Source organism: Phaethon aethereus (assembly GCF_964289735.1).
Source record: "Phaethon aethereus genome assembly, chromosome: 1".
In the NCBI taxonomy this organism is placed as follows: Eukaryota; Metazoa; Chordata; class Aves; order Phaethontiformes; family Phaethontidae; genus Phaethon; species Phaethon aethereus.
This window is the reverse complement of record NC_138575.1, coordinates 165,406,276-165,433,062: the sequence shown is the minus strand read 5'-3', so window position 1 is coordinate 165,433,062 and position 26,787 is coordinate 165,406,276. Positions and strand designations below refer to the sequence as shown.

General features: G+C 40.1%; 1 protein-coding gene across 1 annotated transcript in view; it reads left to right on the top strand.

Moving 5' to 3' along the window:
* GPC5 (glypican 5) overlaps positions 1-26,787 on the top strand; it is a gene marked incomplete at its 3' end in the record, with an annotated part of 785,572 nt that overhangs the window by 134,069 nt on the left and 624,716 nt on the right. The window contains exon 3 of the mRNA XM_082011503.1: positions 77-771. Coding sequence (XP_081867629.1) covers positions 77-771 — 695 coding nt within the window. The remainder of the gene's footprint in view (positions 1-76; positions 772-26,787) is intronic.

The following is a 26,787-nucleotide window of genomic DNA, read 5'->3' as shown; positions in this document are numbered from 1 at the left end:
AGGTAATTGTTTTAAGTTCTTACTCTAATTCCTTATTTTTTTAAATTTTAAAATAATGATTTTTTTTTTCTTACAGAAACCTTTGAAATGCTTATCAGACTGGCTGAGAATTACACAAGCACACTTTTCTGCAACAGATATAGAAACATGGCTGCTGAGGCTACTACACGTGTTCAGGAGTTTTTCACAGATGTTGGACTCTTCCTGTTTGGCACAGACGTTAGCACAGAGGAATTTGTCAACAGGTTTTTTGACACCCTGTTCCCAGTAGTCTACAACCATGTGATTAACCGTGGTCTGACTGACATTTCACTTGAATATGCGGAGTGCCTCCGAATGGTGAGAAGGGACATCAGACCCTTTGGTAACATTCCCAAAAAGGCCGTAGGACAAATGGGAAGATCACTGTTACCCAGCCGGACTTTCTTGCAGGCTCTGAATTTGGGGATTGAAGTGATCAATACAACAGATCATCTGCATTTCTCTAAAGACTGCAGCAGAGCTTTGCTGAGAATGCAGTACTGTCCCCATTGCCAAGGGCTGACTTTAAGTAAGCCCTGTATGGGCTACTGCCTCAATGTCATCCGAGGCTGCTTAGCTAACATGGCAGAAGTTGATCTTCATTGGCGGGGATATATTCAGTCCCTGGAGGAGCTCTCAAGTGCAATGAGTGGAACATATGACATTGAGCAAGTGCTTCTAAACTTTCATTCACTTGTTAATGACGCTCTCATACAGGCTAGTATCAATGGGCCAGAATTATCTGAGCAGGTAAGAAGCTGGTTTATTCACACTTGGTGCAATGTGACCCTAACAAATGTAACACCGATAACTGTGGCTAGTTTGGCCATTTTTATAGTGATAATCACATCTGTATCTGAGTTCAGCTTTATTTGACAATGCATTTTTCCAGCACTGCCAATTTTTCTTACAATCATGCACATGACCTGCTAATTTCCCATGTTCTGTTTACAAGTTTAACATCAAGTGGAGATTCAACATTTTGGCAGCATTTACGCTAAAGGCTTTTCAAAACAAAAAGAATTCTTGTGTGGAATTTATCTTTTCCCATTTCGCATGAAACCACAGCTTTTTTCAAAATTGTGCTGAGTGAAAATTTTTGTTGCGTAATCCAATGTAAACTTCTATTCCTTCACGTGTTTTATTTAGAAGTTAACATTTTCAGTAGATGCACTGAATAGCTCTAGGTTTAACTTTACAACTGCATCTGTTAAGTTCTGCCGAACAAAGGTGAACAATGGAATGTGTCATTAAGTTTGGAAGCCTAAAATATTAATGAGAGGAAAGTAAATTATCTGGTGAAAAGCTAATTCCACAAATATTTTATAAAAACAGAATAATAACCTGACATTTGTGTAAATGAGTGTTAAATCTCAGCAATAATATTTGTTTGCAGATGTAAACTTGTTATATGACATACTGAGAATAATTTCTAGGAGCACAAAAAATGTTTTCATGAACATAAGAAAACTGTTTAATCGCTTCATTGTTCTCTTATATGCACATAACAATAAATTTAAACAATCCGTTTAGATACCAGTGGCCTGTCTTAAAGAAGCTATGACTTTGCATATATTATTTACATAATTTTGAGGTTTCAGATAAAGTAGCACAGTTCATTTGTAACAAGAACTACATTCTTCCTTACATCCACTGAAGAGAAAAAGCAAGTTATGTGAGAGCTATGTTATCTGTGAATGCATGAAGTGAAGAATTTTAAGATACTGTTCGGTAAATACATGTTATTTAGCTACACATTAGAAAGAACGTATCTGCAAATTTATGAAGGCTATGTAAGTAGCAAAATTTTAATTCTTCATCTGTTATATTTAATCCACAGCACATTTTGTAATTGTATTTTTCTCTGTATTCTTACATGCAGACTTCACTGACAGTGACATATTCTGTGTTTAGATCTTGGTCTGAGGACATGTCTTTAGTTTTACAGCATAGATGGGTCTAAACAGGGTGTCTGGGTATCAGGGTGGTGTGGCATCAGTTGAGGTGCAGTGATACTTCTAGGACTACCACAGCTTGCCTCTTTACGTGACTAGCTGAAGGGGAAGCAGCATCTTCTGCTAAGCAGCTGATATGACCTCTGACAGTAAACAACTTGACTTAATATAATAAATAGAGGATTCTTCATTTCTAACTATCACCTACAGTCTCTTAAAATGGGTTCTTCGTCCTGCTTGTGGTCTGTGAGTAACAGGGAAATTCCCCATTTCTATGAATTTCCCATTTTATCTGCTTTATACCAGCCAGCGACATCAGCCAGAATCTCCTGCTGCTGAACTTCCTTGAGAAAAACTGTGATTTTTTAAAAGGTTTTTTCACTAACATTTTGGCTCAAAAGTGGCTCACTGGTGTCTGTCTAATTCCTAATATGTTTCAGAGCTACAGTTGCCTTTTAGGGATATTCCCTGTTCCTCCTCAGATTTTTGGGGGGATCTTTTTTGCCTACAATTTTCAGGAACAAACTAGAATAAGAAAGTAAAGGCTCAAGGAAAGGAATTTTGTTTCCTGTTTCATCCTGGGTCATTTAGTTTGAAAAGTTTTAGACTTGGATTTTCAGCAGTGAGCCATCATTGGCCCAGACTTAAAAATCTCTCAGCACACTCATGTTTTCAGAATGAAAGTTTTCACTCTCTAAAATAGTATATATCACTCAATTTTAGTAAAAAATTAAATGGGTGAAGTGCCCTCTACCCAGTGTTTTGGCGTAATGAAAATTTCAGACTGATCCAAACCAAAATGCTTTATTTTGATACTCCTGAAAACTCTACGCCTTCTTTCGCCCATTCCCTCGTATGATGTAAAGAATACTAATATTCCTTATGTAATGATATTTTGTGCCATTGTGTGTGTTTGAAGATCAAGTGTTTAATTCTGTTGTGCTAAGATCTTATAAAGAATCACTTCCAAACTTTAAAAACTAAATGTTTAATTTTTCACTCAATCTGCATCAGACCTATGCATTTAGACTTATCTTTCACTTAATCTCTATGTTATAATTGACCAGTCCTTTCTCTCTTTGATCTATAATTTTGTCAAATAAGAGTATGATGCGTTGATCCCTTGAAACATGGTCATCTAGTCAGTCAGTTCTGATTTGCTGAGTATGGCTTAAGTATATTTCGTATTTGCCCATATATTAGGTATCAAGACCTAATTCTGACATGTAATAAATACAGTCTTTCAGCTTTAAGAGGCAGAGGACTTGAATTCTGTTGAATTGGCTCATTAATATTTATTTATTTTATCTTCAGAATGACTCATGAACCGTTTCAAATTTTGATAAGCAATTAATGCATCAGTGATTCTAACAGACGTAGAAAAGATGATTATGAGGTAGCAAATAATGGCTTGCTTAGGCATGCAGCAGTCTTGGCAGTTTTAAAAGTGAATTTCATCACAGTACTTTTATGAGTTTTAAAGAAGCAGAAATAGAAAGAAAAATCTTTAAATGTTTGGAAGTATGATATATACGTATGCAAAGGTTAATATGAGAATCAGCAGAGTATCTTGCTTAGTGATACATCTATTTATACAGCTCTTTATCTAATCATCTGTATGTTTGTGTAAATAACCATATGTAAAGGATTTTTTTCTAACAAGTTGCATGGATAACTATAGTTAAATACAATGTATATTCATACTTTAAGCTCTGTGTGATGTGGAAAGACCACTAATGCCTATACACTGTGGCTTCCTTTTACAAAACTCTTTTTTCCAGTAATTTACAACTTGTGCCCTTTTCTGCTTGGGTCAGCAGACCAGTGCCATGCTGTCTCCAGCTGGAATTTCTTTTTCCTTTGTTCTTCCTGTTTTGAATTCAGAACCTTTAATTGCTGCCTCTCACAGCTCCACTGACTGACAAATAGGTGCGGCACCTGTTCATCATCTCTATACCTGGACATTATTCTATGCTATTCTGCAGAATCTAGTGGAGATGTGTGGGTTGTGCAACTATTCACATACTTATTTATATATGTTCACATATCTATATTGACATATATTTAATGACAGTTTTGTTCTGTGTTCCTATAGTCTATGTATGTCCATTTATGTACTATTTATGCTCATAATGGACTCTGTGCTTTTTAGCTATAGGAGTTGGAACAGAAATTTTTTAGCAGACTTCTGTGTGTATGCTCATGAAGATATAAGGGAGGCTTAAAAGAGCTGCATCATACAAAACAAGAACAGTATTCATTCATAAGATAATCGGAAAAAGATATGTAGTTCTTAAGAGCTGGATAATGGGGAAAGATGCTGCTTATTGCTTCAAAGGACCTTACAGATTCATCCTGTGCTGCTTTGTGCTCAGCCTGATTTGCCACGTGCCTGTCTCTGAGCTTGCATACAGCCAAGGAAATCCCCACTGAGGGCAACTGTGCAGGCTAATGGATGCACAAGTATTTTGTAACACATTTAAGACTTACTTAAGGAAAAACAAACAAACAAGCAACCTACGGAAACTTGTTTACAAGTTCTAATAAATGGTTTCCTGTTACCTCCATACCCTTATGCTAGCCGCTGTCAATGTTAAGACAGAAGGACAAAGAGAGATCTGAGCAAGATTTACAAAGTGCTGGTGTGGATGGAGCATACTGTCCTCAGCGTAAGAGCGTGTTTCTGTTCCCTTTATGCATGGGTTAGTGGCACAGTGCCATGCCATGGAAGGGCAAGTGCCTGTGTCACTCACAGTGTGGTTCAACGGCATCTTAAGCCAGTCTCACCCTGGGTTGCCCAAGTCCTGCTGTGGCACTGTCCTCAGCTGTGTGTTTCCATCCCTTTCTCTGTGTGCACGCTGCCTCAGCAGCTATAGGTCAAGCTGGTTGAGGGAGCTGTCTGTAAGAGAGAGTCTTTCTTAGCCATGGTTTTGTTTTGGTGTGTGAAGACTTGTGCTGTCACACGTTGGATAACGCAGCACCTGAGAGGTCCATCAGAGTGGAACAAACAAGACCTGAGAGAAAGTGAAATGGGTCCAACGCAAGAGCTGAAGGAAAAGGGGATAGGAACAGGAGGGAAGAGAAAGAGAAAAGTCACAAGGCTTTATAATTAAATCTTTCCTCCAAACTTCACATTAAACTATTGTTCTTGATTCCTAAAAGATCAATGGTGTTTGGGATTAATATTGAATCAAAGAGATGAAAAGGAATACTGATTAGTTGTTCATTGTGTATTCTGGGCACTGTTGATTTGGGGATCTGGAGGAAAATGAAGTATGTGTCCATGATATTAAAAGCTATATATGCATATAAAAATGTAGGAATAAGAAACACAAGAGAAAAAATTAAAATCATGCAAATTCTGGCGTTTCCTAATTTTGGAAGTGAGGAATTTGTACTATAGGTTTGGTAAAATTCTTGTACATATTTTTGTATTTAATATAAGCCTACAAAATTTTGGAATAGAATCATAGAATCATTGAACAGTTTGGGTTGGAAGGGACTTTTTAAGGTCATCTAGTCCAACCCTCCTGCAGTGAGGGACACCTTCAACTAGAACAGGTTGCTCAGACCCCTGTCCAAACAGGCCTTGAATGTTGCCAGGGATGGGGCATCTACCACCTCTCTGGGCAACCTGTGCCAGTGTGTCACCACCCTTGTTGTGAAAAATTTCTTCCTTAGATCTAGTTTAAATCTCTTTTAGTTTAAAAACATTACCCCTTGTCCTGTCACAACAAGCCCTGCTAAGAAGTCTGTCCCCATCTTTCTTATAGGCCCCCTTTAAGTACTGGAAGGTTGCAATAAGGTCTTCCCAGAGCCTTCTCTTCTCCAGGCTGAACAACCCCAACTCTCTCAGCCTGTCCTCACAGCAGAGGTGTTCCATTGTTCTGATCATTTTTGTGGCCTTCTCTGGACGCACTCCAACAGGTCCATGTCTTTCCTGTGCTGAGAGCTCCAAAGCTGGACACAGGACTCTAGGCGGGGTCTCACCAGAGTGGAGTAGAGGGGCAGAATCACTTCCCTTGACCTGCTGGCCATGCTTCTTTGGATGCAGCCCAGGATATGGTTGGCCTTCTGGGCTGCGAGCGCACATTGCTGGCTCATGTCCAGCTTTTCATCCACCAGTACCCCCAAGTCCTTCTTGGCAGGGCTGCTCTTGATCCCTTCATCCCCCAGCCTGTACTGATACTGGGGGTTGCCCCAACCCAGGTGCAGGACCCTGCATTTGGCCTAGTTGAACCTCATGAGGTTCACATGGGCCCATTCCTTGAGCTTGTCCACGTTGCTCTAGATGGCATCGCATCCCTCAGGCGTGTCAACCGCAGCACCCAGATTGGTGTCATCTGCAAACTTGCTGAGGGTGCCCTAATAGGATTCACTATGTTCTAACTGATGATGACTTTCACTGAATCAGTTTTCCAAACAGTTGGAGATAATGAAAATGTCAAATTTCTGGAAGTTCTCAAGTCCTTTCAGTGGTCTTCATCTAATCCTGAAAGAAGATCTAAGTTACATGTCTTCTACAAAATATGCATAATTATATTGTACTAAAAGAGCCTTGTCTTGGTCTTTTTTAAATCTGTTAATATTAGGAAAAAAGCAAGATCTTTCTTGTAGAATGCTAACAGGAAGAAAAATTTAGTAGACTGTATTTAGAGCCTTATTTTCTTATTATTTTTGATTTAAATGACTAGCTATAAACATTTAAACAGTCAGAACTGCTGTAATATAGTGATGTTTTAAATGTAATATTCCCATGAAGAGACATATTCACAAGCATTATAAATAGAATATTTGTGAGTTTTTTCCTGTTCCTTCTAAGATCTGTTTTATGTATCTACTTTTTATTTGGGTCTCTCTAGCAAAAAGTCACACAGCCTTATTCCATGCCGTTCCAGAAAATGAAGTGCTGTAGAAGTGCCCTAAAACAATTAATTTTTTTAGATTTAAAAAAAGAATGGAAAGAAGGTGTTGAAAAACATCTTCTGATAATCCCTAATACATACAAAACATACACCTGCAAACTATAGTATAATTGCAGTTTTTATTTTTGGAAGGGAGTAAGCTTGATTGTCAACAAAAGACCAGATTAACAGCATTTCTAATTGCAGGAAGTGCTGTGCCTGGATATTTGGTAACTTTCATAGCTTTAAAAGTTAAGACACTTAAAGAGATGCAAGAGAGAAATACAACAGCTTTATGCCTACTACTTCATAGCTACTGCATTTTGATTGCTTTCTTAGGGTGCATTAGTCAATCACATGAAGTGAGTTCACAAACTCTTTGAACTTATATTAAAAAATAATTAATTTTGTCATTATTTTACAAAAATTTTAATGCTAGAAAATGCTTATTATAAACCTTTTATATAAATCAGGTCATGATAGAGATCTGAAATCCATCACTTAAAGTTGTAGCTATCACAAAGAGTGGCACTCAGCACATCTGAAATGGACTTCCATCTCTATTCTACATGCATATAAAAATACACTGTACAATGTTGACAAAAAATTGTTATTGACTTGATAACAATCAGAGATATGATTAAACTATTTTTCTGTAAGGGAAATATTAGGCTGTAATTCCAAGCATTATTTATAATGTCCACTCCTGATTTTGCTTGAAAAACTTACAAGTTATCCATCTAATAAAATCTGAGGAAAACAGAAGAATTAAAGAAAAAAATAAGCATGCCCATTAAAATTGAAAATTCAGGAAAATCGAATAAAGGAGGAAAATAAGAAACATTTCTCCTAAAACAATTTGGTCTGTCTGAACAGCAATGTCATATGAATGTCTTCTAATGTTATTTCCATGTGTTTCAGTGCACCCAGCAGTATGTACACAGAAGGGACACATTCATTATCAAAATTAGTGACTATTTTACCCCTAGCTTATCTTTTTTGCCTCATTAGTGGAGGAACCTTTCATCATTCTTTGATCTTGAGGAATACTGCATATCCTTTAGCAAAATGGGTAAGGGCTTTAACCTTAATTTTTCTTCTTTAGATTTTGTTTTCTTCCTTTATAGTCTTAGCATTATTCACATGATTCCTACTTTTGGATTTTTAAACTTTAAAAAAGAAATAATGTACATTTACGCTTGCCATCTTAATTTTCTCATGTCTTTAACTTAAAATGAGATAAGAAATGTAACATTTGGAAGTGTTGCATTCAATATTTTGTTATTTTTTAAATAAATATTAAAACAATATTTCACAAATGGGGAGGTTCAGCCTTGATATTAGGAAACACTTCTTTACTGACCATGTGGTCAAACACTGGAGCTGACTTCCTAGAGAGGTGGTTGACATCCGAAGCCTGTCAGTGTTTAAGAAGCATTTGATAATGCTCTTAACAACATGCTTTAATTTTTCTTCAGCCCTGAAGTGGTCAGGCGATTGGACTAGATGATCACTGTAGGTCCCTTCCAACTGAAATATTCTATTCTATTCTATTCTATTCTATTCTATTCTATTCGATTCGATTCGATTCGATTCGATTCGATTCGATTCGATTCGATTCGATTCGGTTCGGTTCGGTTCGGTTCTAAATGCTTTTATGAAATGGCATCAACTGAAAATCAAAACCCTGGTTAAAAAGCAACAAAAGTTCTACACATAAGAAGAATTAATTATGTGAAAACAGTTTCAAAGCCTAATTTACTGTATATACTAGAGTAAAACTAGTAATTGTTATAGAATAACCTAATCACTTATTATTTTACAAATTAAGCAGATTACACAGCATTGTATAATTTATGACTGCTTTGGTTTATTATCTGTATTGTTTATATTTAAACTGCACAGTAAATTTCTCTATTGCAAATATCCTAGGTATACTTTATCTGATTGGAAATAGGTGAATTTAGACAAATATCTATCTGGCTCTTCCAAATACCTGACTGCATTTGCCTGTGATTTATCTGCTGCTGTGTAGACAACTTTTTCCAGCATTTGTACAATGCAGAGACATGCAGACAGCGTCATTCTGAGGGAGTTCTCCAATGCTGCAGCAAAAGAAAAGCAGCTTGAGGGTAGGGACAACTTACCATATTCAAATCCCTGACTTCCACCTCTTTCATGCTTCTACACACACTCCTGCTCCTTTGTCATGATTGCGACGATTGCCTTGGAGGGTTCATCATTCTTCATACGAGAGCCCTGTTTAACACAAGGCTCCAGGTGCACTTGGCCACGGCAGAAAAGAGAAGCACTGGCAGTGCTGCACGCAGGGTCTTGTGCGTCCCAGTACGGACAGCTGACCTAGCTCTGCTAGCTCCTTCCCAAACTTTGGTCCTGTTGTCACTAGCAGTCAGGAGAGCAGCAGGGAGACAGGATGATTAACAGTGCCCTTACTTTTGGCATCAAACAGCCAAACCACTCCATGTATATGTAAGTACATATGTATGCCCGTGCAGTGTGTATGGTGGATTACTGGCTTGCAGTTTCTCACTGCGAAAGAAAAGGAGGATTATTTCTGAAGTAAGATGCAGAAGGATGGGGAGAAAGGGAGTGTGAGTAAGGGTGAGGGAAGTGGATTGGGGTCCTGGGTAAGATGTGCAGGTCCCACAGACTCCATCAACTCTCTCCTCTTTACAGACTTAGGTTACAACAGCAGCACAGGAGCGGGGGCACTGCCAGGTTTCACTGTCAACAGCAACCCGTAGCTTATCGAGAGTGCAGTGCACATTGCAGGTGGGCTAAGTTGTAGCTGTTTTTAAGCACGTCATTGTCATCAACTAGGGAGAATCTGTCACTGTCAAGAAGTCTCTGTCAGCGTAGGGGAGGGCAGGAAGGTCGGGCAATTGGTAGCAGGAGGTCAGCAGAGTACCCAGCACCAGAATCGTACTGCCAGGCCAGAGCACACGGCTTACATGGGGGGATGATGTAGACACTTCTGATTTTCAGAGAAGAGCCCTCACCAAGGACAGACCACAATCTCCATGGGAAAAGACCACATGTGATCTGAAAGATACAGTAGCTCAGATGTGTCGCATCTTCTTCTTTAGCTATTCCTCACACTTTTGAGATTATATGTAATACAAACTACTTCTTCACTTGGCTTTTGATCTGTCTCTCTACCTGTGCTGTATCCTTTTTAAAAGGAAACAACCTTCTGGTTGTTTTCATGCCTTGTTTCCATGGCAAAGTGTGTGATGCTGTTCTCTTGTCATCTAGCATATCTGCTCTTGATTAGCATTGTGCTGCTGCTTCCAGGGCTCTGCTACAGGAGCCCTTAGGACTGCAAGGGACAAATGTCCTTGTTGAGCCTGTTGCTGTTCACCCTTTCTTATTCATCCTGCCTGGGCTGTTTTCACATTCTTTCTCTCCTTGCTGGAAACAAGTGTTCAGAATGCTGTAGCTACTGAAGAGGTCATTAACACTTTCCGGAGCATTTTTCAGGGCACTGCCAGACTGATGCAGCCAGTGTCATTATGTTTTCTGGTTGTCAAAACCCTTCATTTTTATGGTGATGGGGGGGGCAAGGACATAATTTAATTTTTCAGTGGGTAAAGAGGGTGAAAAATCTCAGCTGGAGGGAATGGATGGAGTCTCCTATGGGAAGACTTTCTTTAAAAATAGGGGGAAAACATGAGAGGACTTGTGGATAGAGGACACTCTATCCTGCTGATAGTAGTCAAGATAAGTGTGCTGCCTGTCAATCTTTTCTTGCTTCAAATGTTGATTTGGAAGTGACACACATGATGGGGGAATTATAACCACCCTGGTATCTGCTAGAAGGACAACAGAGCAGTGAACGAGCAATCTAGGAGATTTCTGGAGTGCATTGAAGGCAATTTCCTGGCATAGGTGCTAACAAGGAAAGGTGCTCCGCTGGACCTGATACATAGAATCATAGGATGGTTTGGGTTGGAAGGGACCTTTACAGGTCGTCTAGTCCAACCCCCCTGCCATAAGCAGGGACATCTTCAACTAGACCAGGTTGCTCAGAACACCATCCAACCTGGCCTGGAATGTTTCCAGGGATGGAACATCTACCACCTCTCTGGGCAACCTGTGCCGGTGTTTCACTACCCTCATGAAAAACTTCTTCCTTCTATCTAGTCTAAAACTACTCTTTTTTAGTTTAAAACCATTACCTCTTTCCTATCGCAATAGACACTCCTAAACAAACTTGATACTTACAAACATGGAAGAATATGTCAGGGATGTGAAAGTCAGGAGCAGCCTTGAGATGGTAAGAGTTCAATGTCCTAAGAGGAGAAAGCAGTGCAAAAAGGAGGACCACAATCCTGGATTTCCGGAAAACAGATTTCGATGTCTTCAGAGATCTGATTGTAGGAATCCCATGGAGTATGGCCATGCAGAGTAGAGGGATCCAGGAGATCTGGTTGATATTCAAGGATCACCTTCTCCAAGCTCAAGAAAGCTCTATCCTGACAAGTAGGAAATCAAGCAAAGCCATCAAGAGTTCTGCCCGGTATAAGCAAAGAGCTCTTGACTAAACTTATAAAAAAGGAGTGTTTAAGAGGTGGAAACAGGGGCAGATGACCCAAGAGGAGTATAGAGTTGGTGTCCAATATTGCAGAGGTAGGGTTAGAAAAGCCAAGGCTGACCTGCAGTTGAATCTGGCAAGTGATGATAAAGGCAGCAAAAAAGAACTCTGCAAGTACATAGATAACAAAAGTAAGACAAGGGGAAATGTGTGCCTGCTTCTGAATGGGGCCGGGGAACTGCTGGCACAGGACACAGAAAAGGCTGAGGTATTCAATGCCACCTTCAGCTCAGCCTTTACTGGTAAGACTGGCCTTCAGAAATTCAAGGACCCAGAGATCAGGGGGAAGGTCTGGATCAATGAAGACTGACCCTCAGTGGAGTAGAACAAGGTTAGGGCACTAACCTTAGAGCACTTGAACAAATTGGACATACGTAAGTTAATGGGGCCTGACAAGTAGCACCCACAAGTGCTGATGTCATTATGAGGTGCACTGCCAACTGGCAACTGGGAGAGGTTCCTGAAGACTGAAAGAAAGCAAATGTCACCCCTACCTTCAAAAAGGGTAAGAAGAAGGATCCAGGAAACTACAGGTCAGTCAGCCTCACCTTGATCCCTGGAAAGGTGGTGGAGCAACTAATCCTGGAAACCATTCCAAACACATGGGCAAGAAGATGACTGGGAGTAATCAACATGGGTTTACAAAGGGGAAACCATGCTTAACCAATCTGATATCCTTGATAGGACAACCAACTTGATAGGATATGGGTAGAGCAATGTTTACCTCTACTTTACAGCCTTTGAGACTGTCTCCTACAACATCCTTAACTATAAACTGACAAAGGGCACAGTGAGGAGAACTGAAAACCAGATGAGTGGCTGGGCCCAGAGGATTGTGATCAGTGGCACAAAGTACAGTTGGAGGGAAGTCACTAGTGTTATACCTCAGGGATTGATACTTGGGCAAATACTGTTTAACGTCTTTGTTAATGGCCTGGGTGATGGGACAGAGTTGACCCTCAGCAAGTCTACATATAATACAAAACTGGGAGAAGTAGCTGATACACCAACTGGTTGTGACATTCAGAGGGACCTTGGCAGGCTGAAGAACTGGCCTGAGGGGAATCTCATGAAGTTCAACAAAAGGAAATGAAAAATCCTGCAGCTGAGGAGGAATAACCCCATGCACCAGTACATGCTGGGGCCTGACTGACTGGAAAGCAGCTCTGGAAGAAAGGACTTGGGGGTCCTGGTGGACACCAAGTTGAACATGAGAAATGCACCTGCACAGCAAAGGCGGCCAACAGCCTCCTGAGCTGCATTAGGCAGAGTGCAGTTACCAGCAGTTTGAGGTAGGTGATCCTTTCCTTCTGCTCAGCACTGGTGAGGCCACATCTGGAGTGCCGTGTCCAGTTCTGAGCTCCCCAGTACGAGAAAGACTGACTGAAATGAGTCCAGCCACAAAAATGATTATGGGACTGGAGCGTCTTTCATATAAGGAGAGGCTGAGAGAGCTGGGACTGTTCAGCCTGAAGAAGAGGCTCAGGGTGAGTCTCATCAATGTGTATAAACACCTGATATGAGCCAATGAAGAGGAAAGAGCCAAGCTCTCTTCAACGGTGCCCACTGACAGGGCAAGAGGCAATGGGCGGAAATTAAAAAACATTAAATTCCATGGAGCAGGTTGCCCAGAGAGGTTGTGGAGTTTCTATCTTTGGAAACATTCAAAACCCAACTAGACATGAACCTGGACAACCAACTGTAGCTGACCCTGCTTAAATAGGGATGTTGGACTATATGACCTCAAGAAGTCCCTCCCAACCTAAACAATTCTGTGATTCTGTGAAATGACTTAGAAAGTGCGTGCATCAGGGGAATATTCTTACCAAGGCGCCAGCCATCTTTGAATCAGTAGCTATGGTGGGGTAGGACACACATATGGGCATCATGGACAAGGCAGGAACCTATCCTGTTCATGGTATTCTTCTAGTGCTGGATGTGGGCACTGGCTTCATCTCATGTCTGATGAACATTGCCATGCAATGTATTCACTACCATGGTATGTTGTTAAAACTGAATCTGCACAAGACAGTACACATTGTCTGTTTCACAGATCTTTGGTCAATCTCAAAGCCTGGATGAAATTCCCCAGGAAAAAAGAAAAACGTCACAAAAAAAGTCACCAAAAAAGTCACAAAAAAGTCACAAAGCTATATATCAAAAATAGGTACTTTTTTTCTCAAGAGAAGTGGAGGTATTGATGATAAGCTGTGGAGGGAAAATGAGCCTTGATTTAGAGATTGCACAGATAAACCCAAAATTCGATGTTGTGGGAAAATTAATTGTATTGTTCCTATCACCAGACTACCTAACTGGACTCAGCCTTGTACTCCTTTAACTTTCAGTAAGTGTGTATTCCCATTACCAATTTGTTAAAGACAAACCCCAAATGAGCAACATGCCATATAGTTCTTCATAGAAGTAAAAAATTAAATATGTAATTTTTAGCAAATCAGACTTTGGAATAAAATTGTGGAGTTCTGCCTGAAGCTTTTGGCATATGTCTCTGCCATCATTACTTTCCTGTATTTAAATTACTTGATAAATTGACAAATTTAACTTACTTCACAAGATCAATATAAACTGATTTGTGGAAACTGCTGAACAGTAACTGGTTTTAAAGTCCTCATCTCATACATGTCTGTATTCTAACATCAGTGTGTTCTAAAGTAAGGTTTGATATGGAACTTAACACACAGTTGAACATCATCACCTTCCGTTTATCTCCATTCACAGATATGCAACCAGCTGTAGCTGTGAAAAACTGTGGTGCTTGTATAATAAAGTATGTCATATATTTATACATCTTTTTTTTTTAAATGCATGAACTGTACTGCAGTCATGACCTCCATCTAATTCAGATTCCTCTAGTGTTATAGTTCACTTCCCCATTGTTTCAAAGTGGAAAAGCTCCTTGCTGCTGTCAAAAGTTTTTCTTCTGAGGCTAAATTGGGCTTCGTTCATCAGAAAAGAAGATGGAGAACTTCGAAAGCAAAGCAAAAATCAAAAAGCAAGTGTTTATGGCTTGTTTGTAACTAAAGAAAAGTTGTTTTCATTAAATAGTAGTCTTTTTATCCTACCTAAACATAGCTAGTAAACATACCTAGACAGCTCTTCCCATCTTTTCTGGTTTGATCCATCCTTGCCATCAAGAAATGGATAGAGTGTGAAGAGCTGTCTCTGAAGAACATCCACGAGCAGGTTGAAAGCTTATTGGTAAGAATCAGGTACTGAGACAACAAAGGGATACTTGTGGTTGGTGTCTATTACAGGCCACACGATCAAGGGGAGTCTATTGATGAAGCCGCCTTACTCCAGCTACAGGAGGCATCACGCTCACAGGCTCTTGTCCTGCTGGGGGACTTCAACCACCCTAACATCTGCTGGAAAAGTAGTTGCAGGGAATCCAGGAGACCCCTGGAGTGCATGGAGGATAACATCCTGTGCCAAGTAATAGACAGCCCTACCAGAGGGGATGCTGTACTGGACCTGATGGTCACCAACACATGTGAGATAACTGGTGATATCAAGACTGGAGGCAGCCTGGGCTGCAGTGATCATGTGTTGGTGCAGTTTGCAGTCCTGAGGGATACGGGGATGGTGAAAAGTAAAGTCAGGACCCTGATTTTTAGGAAAGCAAGCTTCCAGCTCTTCAGTGAGTTAGTCAATAAGACCCCCTATTTTTTCCTGGAAATTTCCCCCTAGAAAACTGTCCTCAGGGACAAGGGAGCAGAACAGAACTGGCAGATCTTGAAGGATGCTTTCCATACAGAAAAAGAGCTCTTGATCCCCAGATGTAAGAAATCAGGAAAGGAAGGCAAGAGACCAGCATGGCTGAGTCAAGACCTGCTGGTCAAAGTAAAAGGCAAGAAGGAAATGCACAGGCAGTGGAAGCAGGGACAGGTATCCTGGGAAGAGTACAGCGACGCTGCCCAGTTGTGTAGGGATGGGGTCAGGAAGGCCAAGGCGCGGCTGCAGCTGAAGTTGGTAAGGGATCCAAAGAATAATAAGAAGGGCTTCTACAGGTATGTCAGCCAGAAAACAAAGGCCAAAGAAAGTGTAATCCCCTTGATGAGAAAGACTGACAGACTAATAACAATGGACAAGGAGAAGGCTGAAGTACTCAACAACTTCTTTGCTTCATTCTTCACTGGCACTGTCTCTTCCCACACCTCTCAAGGGGATGGACTGCAAGATGGGGGCTGGGGGAGCAAAGTCTCTGCCACGGTAAGAGAAGATCAGGTTTGAGACCACCTGAGGAACCTGAACATACAGAAGTTTATGGGACCTGATGAGATGCATCCCAGAGTCCTGAGGGAACTGGTTGATGTAGTTGCCCAGCCCTTCTCCCTAATATTTGAAAAGTCCTGGCAGTCAAGTGAAGTCCCTGGTGACTGAAAAAAGTGAAACATTGCACCCATTTTAAGAAAAGGGTAGCAAGGGGGGCTCTGGGTCTGGGAACTACTGACATGTCAGCTTCCCCTCTGTGCCCAGCAAGATCATGGAGCACATCCTCCTAGAAGCTATGCTAAGGCCCATGGAGGACAGGGAGGTAATTTGAGACAGCCAGCATGGCTTCACCAAGGGCAAGTCCTGCCTGACCAACCTAGTGGCCTCCTAGGATGGAGTGACTACATCAGTGGACAAGGGAAGAGCTATGGATGTCATCTACCTGGATTTCTGTAAGGCCTTGGCCACAGTCCCCCACAATATCCTTCTCTCTAAATTGGAGAGATAAGGATTTGATGGGTGGACTGTTGGGTGGGTGAGGAATTGGTTGGATGGTCGCATCCATGGGGTAGTGGTCCAGGGACCAGTACTGTTTATGACATAGACAGTGGGAAGGAGTGCACCCTCAGCAAGTTTGCAGATGACACCAAGCTAAGTGGTGCGGTTGACATGCCTGACGGATGGGATGCCATCCAGAGGGACCTGGACAAGCTCGAGGAATGGGCCTATGTGAATCTCATGAGATTGGAAAGAAAAAATAAAATTGATATAAAAAACACATTGCTGGACGTAGACTTGCTAATATTATGTTAGTGTCTTTAAGTTTGTAATTTGCCTATGATGTGTGGCAAACACTGGAAACACTCATTTCTGTTCGAGAATTTCTTAAATACAGTAGCAGAATATGAAGCCATGAAACCATGTCTGTCTAAATAAAGTCAAGTTCCTATATTCTTTAGCTTTTCAGCATTTGAGTATACGGTGGCACAGCTTTTGGTACCCGTTTCAAGATACATCATTTCTAATTCCTCTCCTTTCGGCCAATTTTCATTTATGGAAATGAGAGACAACGTATTTCTCACCTTTGGTGAGAAGAGGTTCAAATCCAGTGTCAAGTTCACGTCTCGCACTTCTCTGAAACGTGCTTTTTTCAATTCATTTCCCAAATTTCCCAGGTTCCTCCCCTGCAGCTCCTACAGGGGAGTTACTAGTTGTACGGGGTGCGGGTGCCCAGGCGCTGGCAGCAGGGGCTGCAGGGCGGCCTCTGTGAGGAGAGGCCGGGGCTGCCCTGGGCCGGACACAGCCAGTTCCAGCCGGCTCCAGCTGGGTCCATCTTAGGGCATTGCTGAGCCCCTCGGCCAAGATGGTGGCGCCTCAGGGAAAACATATCTAAGAAAGCTCAAAAATGATGCACGGCAGTGAGGAAAAAAAAGTGAGAGAAACAACCCTGCAGACACCCAGTCCAGGGAAGGATAAGGGGCAGGAGGGGCTCCAGGTGCTGGAGCAGATATCCCCCCTGCAGCCCATGGAGAAGACCATGGTGAAGCAGGTTGTGCCTCTGCAGCTCATGCAGTAGACCATGGTGGAGCAGATCTCCACACTACAGTTGATGGAGAACCCCATGCTGGAGCAGGGGAAAAGTGTGAGGAGGAAGGAGTGGCAGAGATGAAGTGTCATGGAATGACCACAACCCCCATTCCCTGTCCCTCCTGTAGCAATCTGGGGGCTGAGGGGAGGCAAAGGAGTTGGGGATGAAGGAGTGAAGTTGAGCCTGGGATGAAGGTGGGGGCTGGAGGGAAGGTGGTTTTAGTTTTATCTTTGTTTCTCACCATCCTACTCTATCTTAATTGCAATAAATTAGATTAATCTTCCCCAAGTTGAGGCTGTTTTGCCCATGACAGTAATTGGTGAGTGATCTCCTTGTCTTTACCACAACCCACGAGCTTTTTCATCATATTTTCTCTCCCGGTCTTGTTGAGGAGGGGGAGTGAGAGAGCGGCTGGGTGGCTGGGTGGGGGTCTGGCAGCCAGCCAAGGTCAACCCACCACACTTAATAACACACACACGGCTTTGGCAAGCAATGCCGAGTAGTGCACGTTTGCATAATGTATGTTCAGTGTAGACTGCCAAGTAAATAATGTAGGAACATATCATGGCATGCATTATGCATTCCTATTTAATGTATTTAGAGCAAATCCACTTCACAATTTGAAATTACTTGAATTGTTTGTTAAGTCTTTCTTTTTGCTGCACTTCCTTCTTAAAATTGAGATTTATTTTATCAGGACAGCATAGAATCTTTAATATACCTCCTTTTTTTTCTTTTTTAACAGAAGGTTATGCAAAATTTGGGCAAAATGCACAGATCCAAAATGGCCTTCCTCTTTCCATTGACTGCATAGAGCCTCAGAGGTCTGAAAAATGTGGAGTAAGCTGTCTGGGCTGCCATCATGTTCTAGTTTTAGGTGACATGCTGGATGTCTAACTCTGCTTTGGCACCATGTCAGGCTTGTCTGAATGTGTCCATCAGTGAGATGAACTGAAAGTAAGGGACATGCTCCAAAAGGCTGAAAATGCGGCAGTCTGGTTCTTCGTATTTGCAGAAAGAAGGAGGCTTTTCACTCCTTCCCCAAAGCCAAGAGACACGAACAAGTGTAAAGGGAGAAGTCATCTGAGAATCCTTTCTGTAGGCTGTGTATGTGTTTTCTTTTTTCTCTGCTCTTCCTTTTTCATTGTGAAACAGAATAACTGCTCACAGAGAGAGCTACTGAGCTGAGCAGACTTCTGGTGTCTCAGTTGGCCCTTAAATCACTACCAGCACTTTGCCCTGGAAGAACTTTGTGAGGGCAAATCCAGAGATTTTGAAGCAAATGAGTTTTTCAGATTATTTTGGTCCCTGAAATGATATGAACATGTATGAATAAGTGACTGTCTTGAACATCACAAAAAATCTTCAAAGGAAACTGGTTTGTCCAAGTTCAAATAAGAGGGTAAGGAGACACTGACACACTTAATATGCAGATACAGGAAGCAAAACCACTAATCTCACAAGATGTAGTTTGGAATAGGGGAGAAACACCTAGGGTCTCTGAAATGCTGACTAACTAGATAGTGGGGTTTTTCCCTCATCTTTTTTTTGAGATTTTTTTGATTGTTTATGATCATGAAAAGGTGGCCCTCTAATTAGCTAAAGAGTTGTTGACGGTATCTTATGCTAAATGAAATAATGCATTATGGCTGTTACTGTAAGTGTGCATGATTTTATTGACTTACATACATTTGTTGCAGATCTTTCTTACAAAACTGTTCTCCTCTTCATAATTTTGAAACATAAATTGCAGCCTGCCACAAAGTGTAAACACATTGTGCAGATATGCTCATGCTGCCAACTTGTTTTGCTTCCACAAATTCTTTTTGTATTGTAAGTTGTAATATATTTTTTTGTTTTAAGTGAGCAACATGACTGATAAAGGTTATAGACCCCTATTTCTGCTTTCATTGATAGTCACATTTCTACTGAATTTCTTTTGGTTTACACAGGTGATTCTGGATAGACTTAGATTTAATGAAAAATTCTGCCTTTATCAGACAAGAAGGCATCATGTTAGCCCTCTACATCAGAGCTGTACTTGCAGGGCACACTGAAGTAAAGAGCAATAAAATATATTTTAACCACTAGAGAGCATAGATAAATCAGTCTAACTATACACAGGCAGTTGATCTTTGGAAAGCGCTACTGCCAGTTTTATAAAATTGCTTTTCAGAGGAGAACCACGGAGTGTTTTCACTGAACATAAATGAAACACCTTGGCATCCACTGAAGCAGACTTGGACTGGGAGAGCTGGCAGCCTCTCACAAGAAGCAGTTTTGTTGAACTGCCTTTGAAGAGTTTGAACTGGCAGTGCTGTATTCTGGCTGCGGGGTAACTTGGCTGAGAACATTAGGATTTCCCCTGACATTAAGCCATTTAAAAAAAAAAATAATTTCCTTCCCTCCCACCCCCATTCACAAGGAGAAACTATTTTTACTGCCAGATTTGCTGAGTGTTAGTCCCTCATGAAAGGAGCAGCAGAATTAACACCATTTAAGCTTTCAGTAATTAAAGAGCAGAAGACACAAATTAAAAGTATATTAAGTAACTCATATTTAATGGTCTATTAGATTTTATTTTACGATCAGAACATGCAAAATTATGCAGGAAATCAGAGATAATTGAAAACTAACAAGATATGAGAAAAGTCTCAAGAACGTGGGCTGGAGCACTGGTTTTGGTAGATGGAGTGATAGGAGTATATGAGTCTCAGTCACATGCAAGTTGTGGACTGTGGTTCCCAGAATCCAACAGCTTGGACAGCAATCTTTCTCAAAACTGCATTAAAAAGTCGCTGATTAAAAAAAAACGGTTTGCAAACTGTTAACATTTTTGTCTCTTCCTTCGTCCTCCATCTTGACTATAGATTTCCCAAAAAAGGTGTACAGCAATGGCACTGATGCCATGCCATGCCAAACAGAGTGGCCAAACATTAGTTCAGTATCGCCAAGTTATGCTTTTATTTATATATCACAGAAAATTATTTTCCTTTTATTTGCAACACATAATCCTCTCAGTTTTTTTCTGATGAGGCTACCACTGCCTTGATGATGGGTCTGCATTTTGTGTCTTTGCAGTTTGCATTTATCTTTGCTCAAAACCATCTGGTTGGGTGTGGGGCAAACTATTACATTTAACAAGGTTGCTTTGAATTGGATTGGTTATTTCTGGAGCTTGAAACCACTTCCAACTCTATCTCACTTGAAAAATCATAAATGCACCTTTTCATGTATCACCTGAGCTTTTAATTCCAATTTTGAATATAATTGCTTTGAAATTATCATTATTTGGCAAGTCCATTTAAGATTTGTCTTGCAGGTGATTATAAATTGAATGTTTAATAATTTGTGCAAGCATTATTCTAACTATCAGCTTTACTCTGTAATTCTCTAGCTGTTCTTCACAATGTTTGCCCCTTTCAGCTTGTCTTGCAAGTTCTGTAAAATTATTAAACCTATGTATGAAACTTATAAAATTATAAGTTGCAGCTAGACTTCTGGATGCCTAAGACGTATTGCCAAGAGTCCTGAGGCTACAGTGGAGAAAAAGAGATAACTAGTCAAAGATAAAGAACACAACATTTACAAAGAAAGCAAAGGAAATAATACCGAATTTCTGCATGATTTTCCTGTCTTGTAAACACTGTCAGTACTCCCCCGCTCTTTCCTAAGACAATCTCATTAACATCTTTTTCCTGTTCTGAAGGAAAAATGGCCTGTTGTACCAAATGCTTTCTCTCCTTGGCTTCAAGAACTTGAATTTTGTCTCAGTAGGGAATACTTTAATCTTCCATGCACATGTGCACCCTCTCACATACCAAAATACATTTTCCTTTGCAACCGAAGTTTGATATTAAATAAGCAACTGTGGCAAACGATAAAAGCCCGTTTTAAGTCCTTGGGAATATCGAAATGCTGGTGCCCCCTCTTGTGGTTAAACTAGAAGACGACAAACAGTTAAACTAGCGCTGAGCGTGTGGATATGTTGGCTGCTGCAGCAGGAGCTCAGCTGGAGATTATTACAATTTAAAAGGAGAAGCTAGTCTTACTTTGAGAAATCTTCATTTTCACCTGCTTAGATGATCAGAAAGTGCCAAACGCCCGTGTTGTCTGGTGACAGAGAAGCCATCCTCTCCTGTGCTGCTCGCAGAAGCTGGCTGGCGGAACGAGGTGCAAAAAAGGGTATGCTGTATTGGTCTTCATTTTCTCCTCTGCCTGACACACAGCCATCTACCTGAAAGCATTACACAACACATCCACTTGCAAGGATTAAATGTGAATCAAGGAAACTTCATAAACATTTAGTACATTGTTTTTCTGGATGAATTTCTGGCTGGTTTGATTAGTAGTCTGTTGCTGGAAATGCTTGTGACTCATCAAGAATCTGTTTCTCAAAGAAAGTATTAATTTGTGTATACCTAGAAAATAAAATAAGATTCACTTAACCACATTTTTTTGTGAACAAATGTATTTTCAAACAGTCTATCTCTGCCATCTCATTCTAGCTTTATTTTAGAGCTATTGGACTTCAGCTGTCCATTTGCTCGTGAGGGTTTGAGAGGATTTCACTGTAAGGGAAGGTGGCGAATTTGTGATCTGATGGCTAGAACCAAAAGCCACCAGACTAATCACTAACAAAACATGCACTACATAAAAGCAGTTTTAAATGGCTAGGTGGACTATAGCTACACTGATGTCTTACAGGTCTGAGAGACTGTGTTGTAATTTAGTGAATATGTGACACATACCCCATTTACAGGGAATCCTGGATATGTATGTATCAAAAACTTTCAGTGCTTGCTAAACTTACTAAAACAAGCATGAAACAGTTAAACATAAAAGAAAGACCAATTTTCAGACTCCTGGTTCTGGTTCCCAGCTAGAGCTGAGTCTAAGCCCAAGAGGTTTTGTACCGAGAGAAATGTTTTCTTCCCTGTTACTCTATGCACAGCAGTAAGAACTAGTGAAGCAGACTACAGACACACTGCAAGACGAATGCTCATCTTTTCAGCGTGTTTCACAACAACCTATGACCCAAAGTGGAGCAGAGAGTCTCAGAATTCCTGAGACTTCTTTCTGGCCCAGTGGCAGCATTTAAAGATTATGGCATAGCTAATCACTGAGACTTGGCATATCTAGTTCGAAGTGCACCACAGGACTATGTGTTCAGTTTGCTTCAGTCATTTAATGTAAAATAACTTAAGTAGAAAGGCTGAGATCAGAAAGAACCATTTCTATAGCAGGAAAAAACCCCCAAAAAACATGAGTGATTTCACCTATTGAGCATGTGAACTTTGAGGACAGTATCCCACCACTTTCGATATGATGCTTACATCATTGCCTAGGCCTGTGTAAATGTAAAGGTTTGTAATGCTCTGGTTTTCCAAACTGTAAGTAACCGTAAGTAGATATGCTACAGAATTGCACCAAGCAAAATCAAACTGCCATAAAGTTCATGTGTGGCACTAATTGCCATTTAACTGCACGGTTATTACAAGAGCTTTTAATTAACCCAGTCATCATACTGTGGCATACAAATTGTGCATAATAACAGCATGCTGGGTATAATGACAATTGGTTTGTCTGAACTGTGAAAATCAGGAGGTTTATCATTTTCTGAAGTTTCTTTTTATGCCCTTAAATATTTTGCAGTATTTAAGAGCATTTAAGCAAAATAAAGTAAAAAAAAAAACCAAACGAAAAATTCCTAGTAAGTTGCTGAGGCTTGTCTGTTTTAAAATTTTATAGCAGTCTTTAATTCTTCCTGAAATTCAGTGAGATGTGTAACTCTCTCCTGAATAATATTTTTGGTGATTTTTCAGTCTCACTTTTCTCAGGGTATTTTCAGTCCTCTTTGAGAATCATTTTATATGCTCTTTTAGAATTTTGTGTTTGAAGCCAAGAAGAATGCTCAGTTTGTGAAAACATTCAGTGGGAATACCCTTTCAGTGAAACTGGAAGATAGTAAGAATACATTCTGATCAGATACTGCTGCAAAATGGTCACTCATCAGATTGTAAGTGTAGTGAGAGCAACTTCTCTTAAAGTTATGGTTCCAGTCTGTGTCTCTCACGAGTGGTGGTAATAGCACTGAATGAATTTTTACTTGGAAGGTTAATTTTTCAGCCCAAACACTAAAAATTAAGAAACGATGTAGCTAATGGATATAGTTGTAGTCCTTCAGAAAACACAGGAAATACGACTAAGTGGCATTACAACTAAGTGGCATTACAACTAAGTGGCATTACAATTACACCGTGTACTCATTCCTGGAGATCTAAAGAATGCATAAAAAAATAAAAGCAGACGTTATTATGGAACACGTATTTATCTATTTTTAGACTATCATCAGCCCTGTTCTGGGAAATGAGATATTGACATTTTGGTTTTAAATTATTGGGCTCACAGACAGAACAGGCACCTGAAGGCAAGATAAGAGTATATGACCTTTTCACGTGCACAAGTTTACTGAAGAAACTGAGTGACAATGAAGACTGGGCCAGTGAGGGAGGCAAATGTACATTTGGCATGCATATACGGTTAGTGGTTTAAACATGACATAAAAGTGACAGCCACTGGTGAGCTGTTGAAAAAAGGCAGATTGGGTTCAGCTGGGCGAGTGATAGAAGTGTGACGTACCAAGCAAAAAAAGAAGAACCAACACTACATAAACCCTGTCAGTCAGCCATTGGTCACAGGGGTTTAAATAGCAGATATACGAGAAAGGTAACAGAGGTGATGACATCATAATTGCACATGCTGGAGTAGCTCATACGGCAGAAACTGTCTGAAGAAGTAAGTAACTTTGCTAAAGATTGGTGAACTAACTTTCAGTTGTGAGAGCTGTTGCTGTCATTAACAGAACTGAGTTCTCAGTAATTTGATTATTGTCATGCACTTCTTTGTGGGAATGGCAGAGCTGTACAAACACTTTTTATCATTTAACTGATGCTGGTTTTAGGATTTTCAAAAAATGGCTTTTGGGAAAAAAAATCAATTCTTAAAAAGACATTTCAGATAATGACTGGATTTTTATGGTATTTTTATATATATATAAAAAGTTTACCCAAGATTAACTTTTTAAGGAAGACTTTATATTTGAAACTAAGGCTTATTTTTAATTGTATCAGTGAATGCAAATTTCCCGGTATTGCACAATGCATTTTTGAGACATTCACTCAAAGAGAATAAACAGAGAGAAAGGTCATTAGACAGCAACTGTATAATACATATAAAACAAATATCATACATATTCCAAACCACTATGACTGTAAAAAATATTGATTTTGTTTTTTCATTTTAGTCAGAGTAAAATATAATGAGATTTTATTGTAAATTCAAGAAGTACAGGTAACTCTGGATTCTCCTAACTTTCTAGTGGAGCTGAATACGTATATTTTGTTCAGTTTACTATAACTGGAGCCTATTTATTTTTTTCTTTCTTTTTTTCCCTGACCCAAAAGACCGGTACTTATCTGCTTAGAGTCTGTGTTAGCCAGTGAATTTTCTCCACGATGCTTCCCCTCCCTTCACAGGCTCCCACCCTGCAATCAGTCTCTGAGAGTGCCTGGACAGCTAAGGTGCCTCTTTCAGATATGCAAAGCATCTAAGACCTACAACCACCTACACACCGAACCCATTCTCGTTGTGAGACAAAGCCTCCTTCACAAACATCTGGATCTGACTCTCGCTGTCTGTTAAATCCTTATTTTTATTCTTGATAAGACAAAGAGTTGTTGAAGAGTGTATGGCAAGCTGGAACTGAGGCAACACAAACCATCAGTTGCTTTGTCAGAAAAGTTGATCATAAGCATAATGCTCACATCAGTGATCATAAGAGAATATAAACAAAGTGAGACAAGTAAAAGGACAAAAGTATTTTTCGTCTCTGTTAGATCCGCGTTATGTCTACGTAGATTGGCTGATGGGATAGACTGCTGCAGAGGCTAGCGAAATGCAGCACTGAAGGAGCAGACTCGCACAAGGGTGGATGAAGCCTAGAAGGAGTGTAGAGACTTAGAGGGAGGAAAATGGGAGCCACACTCACAGTCAAGCTGATGGAGGGCATGAGATAATGTGCTCTGAAGAAGAGCTGATGGAGGAAATGGTGGAAAAAGTCTGAGGGAGGTTTGAAACTGAATTTGAGGACACAAAGAAAGGTAGTAAGATGTAGTAAGTGTCTCCAAGGAGACACTGCCTCTGCTAAGAAATGGTGAGGTGAATACTTCAAGTGACATTTAACGTATATCCCACTAAGTCCCTTAAAAGACATTAGCCATATGCCCAGGGACAGTTATCTTGCAGGTAAATTCATGCACCTCATTTGAAAGGAATTCAAACTGTTAACTTGGATGCCTAAATTGAGACATGTGAATTGCAGCCAAAAAGGACTATTCACTTTCAACTTTACCCACACTTTCAATTCATAAGGTGAACAGTTACTCATATGTAGTAATAATGCTGATTCTTTCTTCTTTTGACTGGTATAAGCAAGTACATTCAATGATTCTTTCATTGTCACCACTTATATCATGCATAACAACAAAGAAAATAATCAAAATTAGATATGCTAATTTAATTTTAAATTTTAAATGTATTTCTTAACTGACAGTACTGCAGTTCTTAGTTGGAAAGGTCGTCCCTAAGACTTGCACTTTTCTCCTTAATATGTGTGATAGTAACTTGAAAAATGAGATTTATTTGCTTTCTCTGTTCTTACATTTGGGAATATAAAATGCAACAGGGAACAATAATCCTTGTTGTATAACATATGCACCCTTTCCTCTTTCTCATGGTAACATTTTGAATATTTCTGCTTCAAAAATTAGATCCCTGTTTTAGAGCCAACAGCAAGCTCCTCTCTCCCTTTGTCTTTTAAAAAAGTTGGCTACCTATTGAAACCAAGTTTTCATAAATCACATACAGTATTTTCAGTAGTGCATGAGTGCTAGCTTACACAAAATATCTGCTGTTCTGTCTGCTTAATATCTTGTCTGATGTCATCCCCAGTATCTCTTACTTAATAGGGCCACAGTATGGCCCTAATTATTTTTATTCAGTTACGAGGAAGAATAATGAGCTATGAACATAAATTGACATCTTCTATTTTGCAAAATGCTCAGTATCACATTTTACAAAGAAGAAAATGGGAGTTCACCTGAATTTGTATCTACTGACATCTAGATCAGAAAGCCAGACATATAAAATCCCTTGATTTTTTAAACATCTACGGCCCAAATCATTAAACTTACATCTTGGATCATTAAATTTACATTTTGCAAAGTTGTAATGCAAATTTCCACCATGGTAACTGTTCACTATATGCTCTGGGTAACTGTGCTGAACATGCCATAATAATTCATCAACCCTGAAAGAAATCACAAAGTACATTAAAAATACTACAGAAAAAATGGAATTATGCCTCTGCTCACAACACATCATCTTCTCTGAGGTTAGTGTTACTGTCTGCAT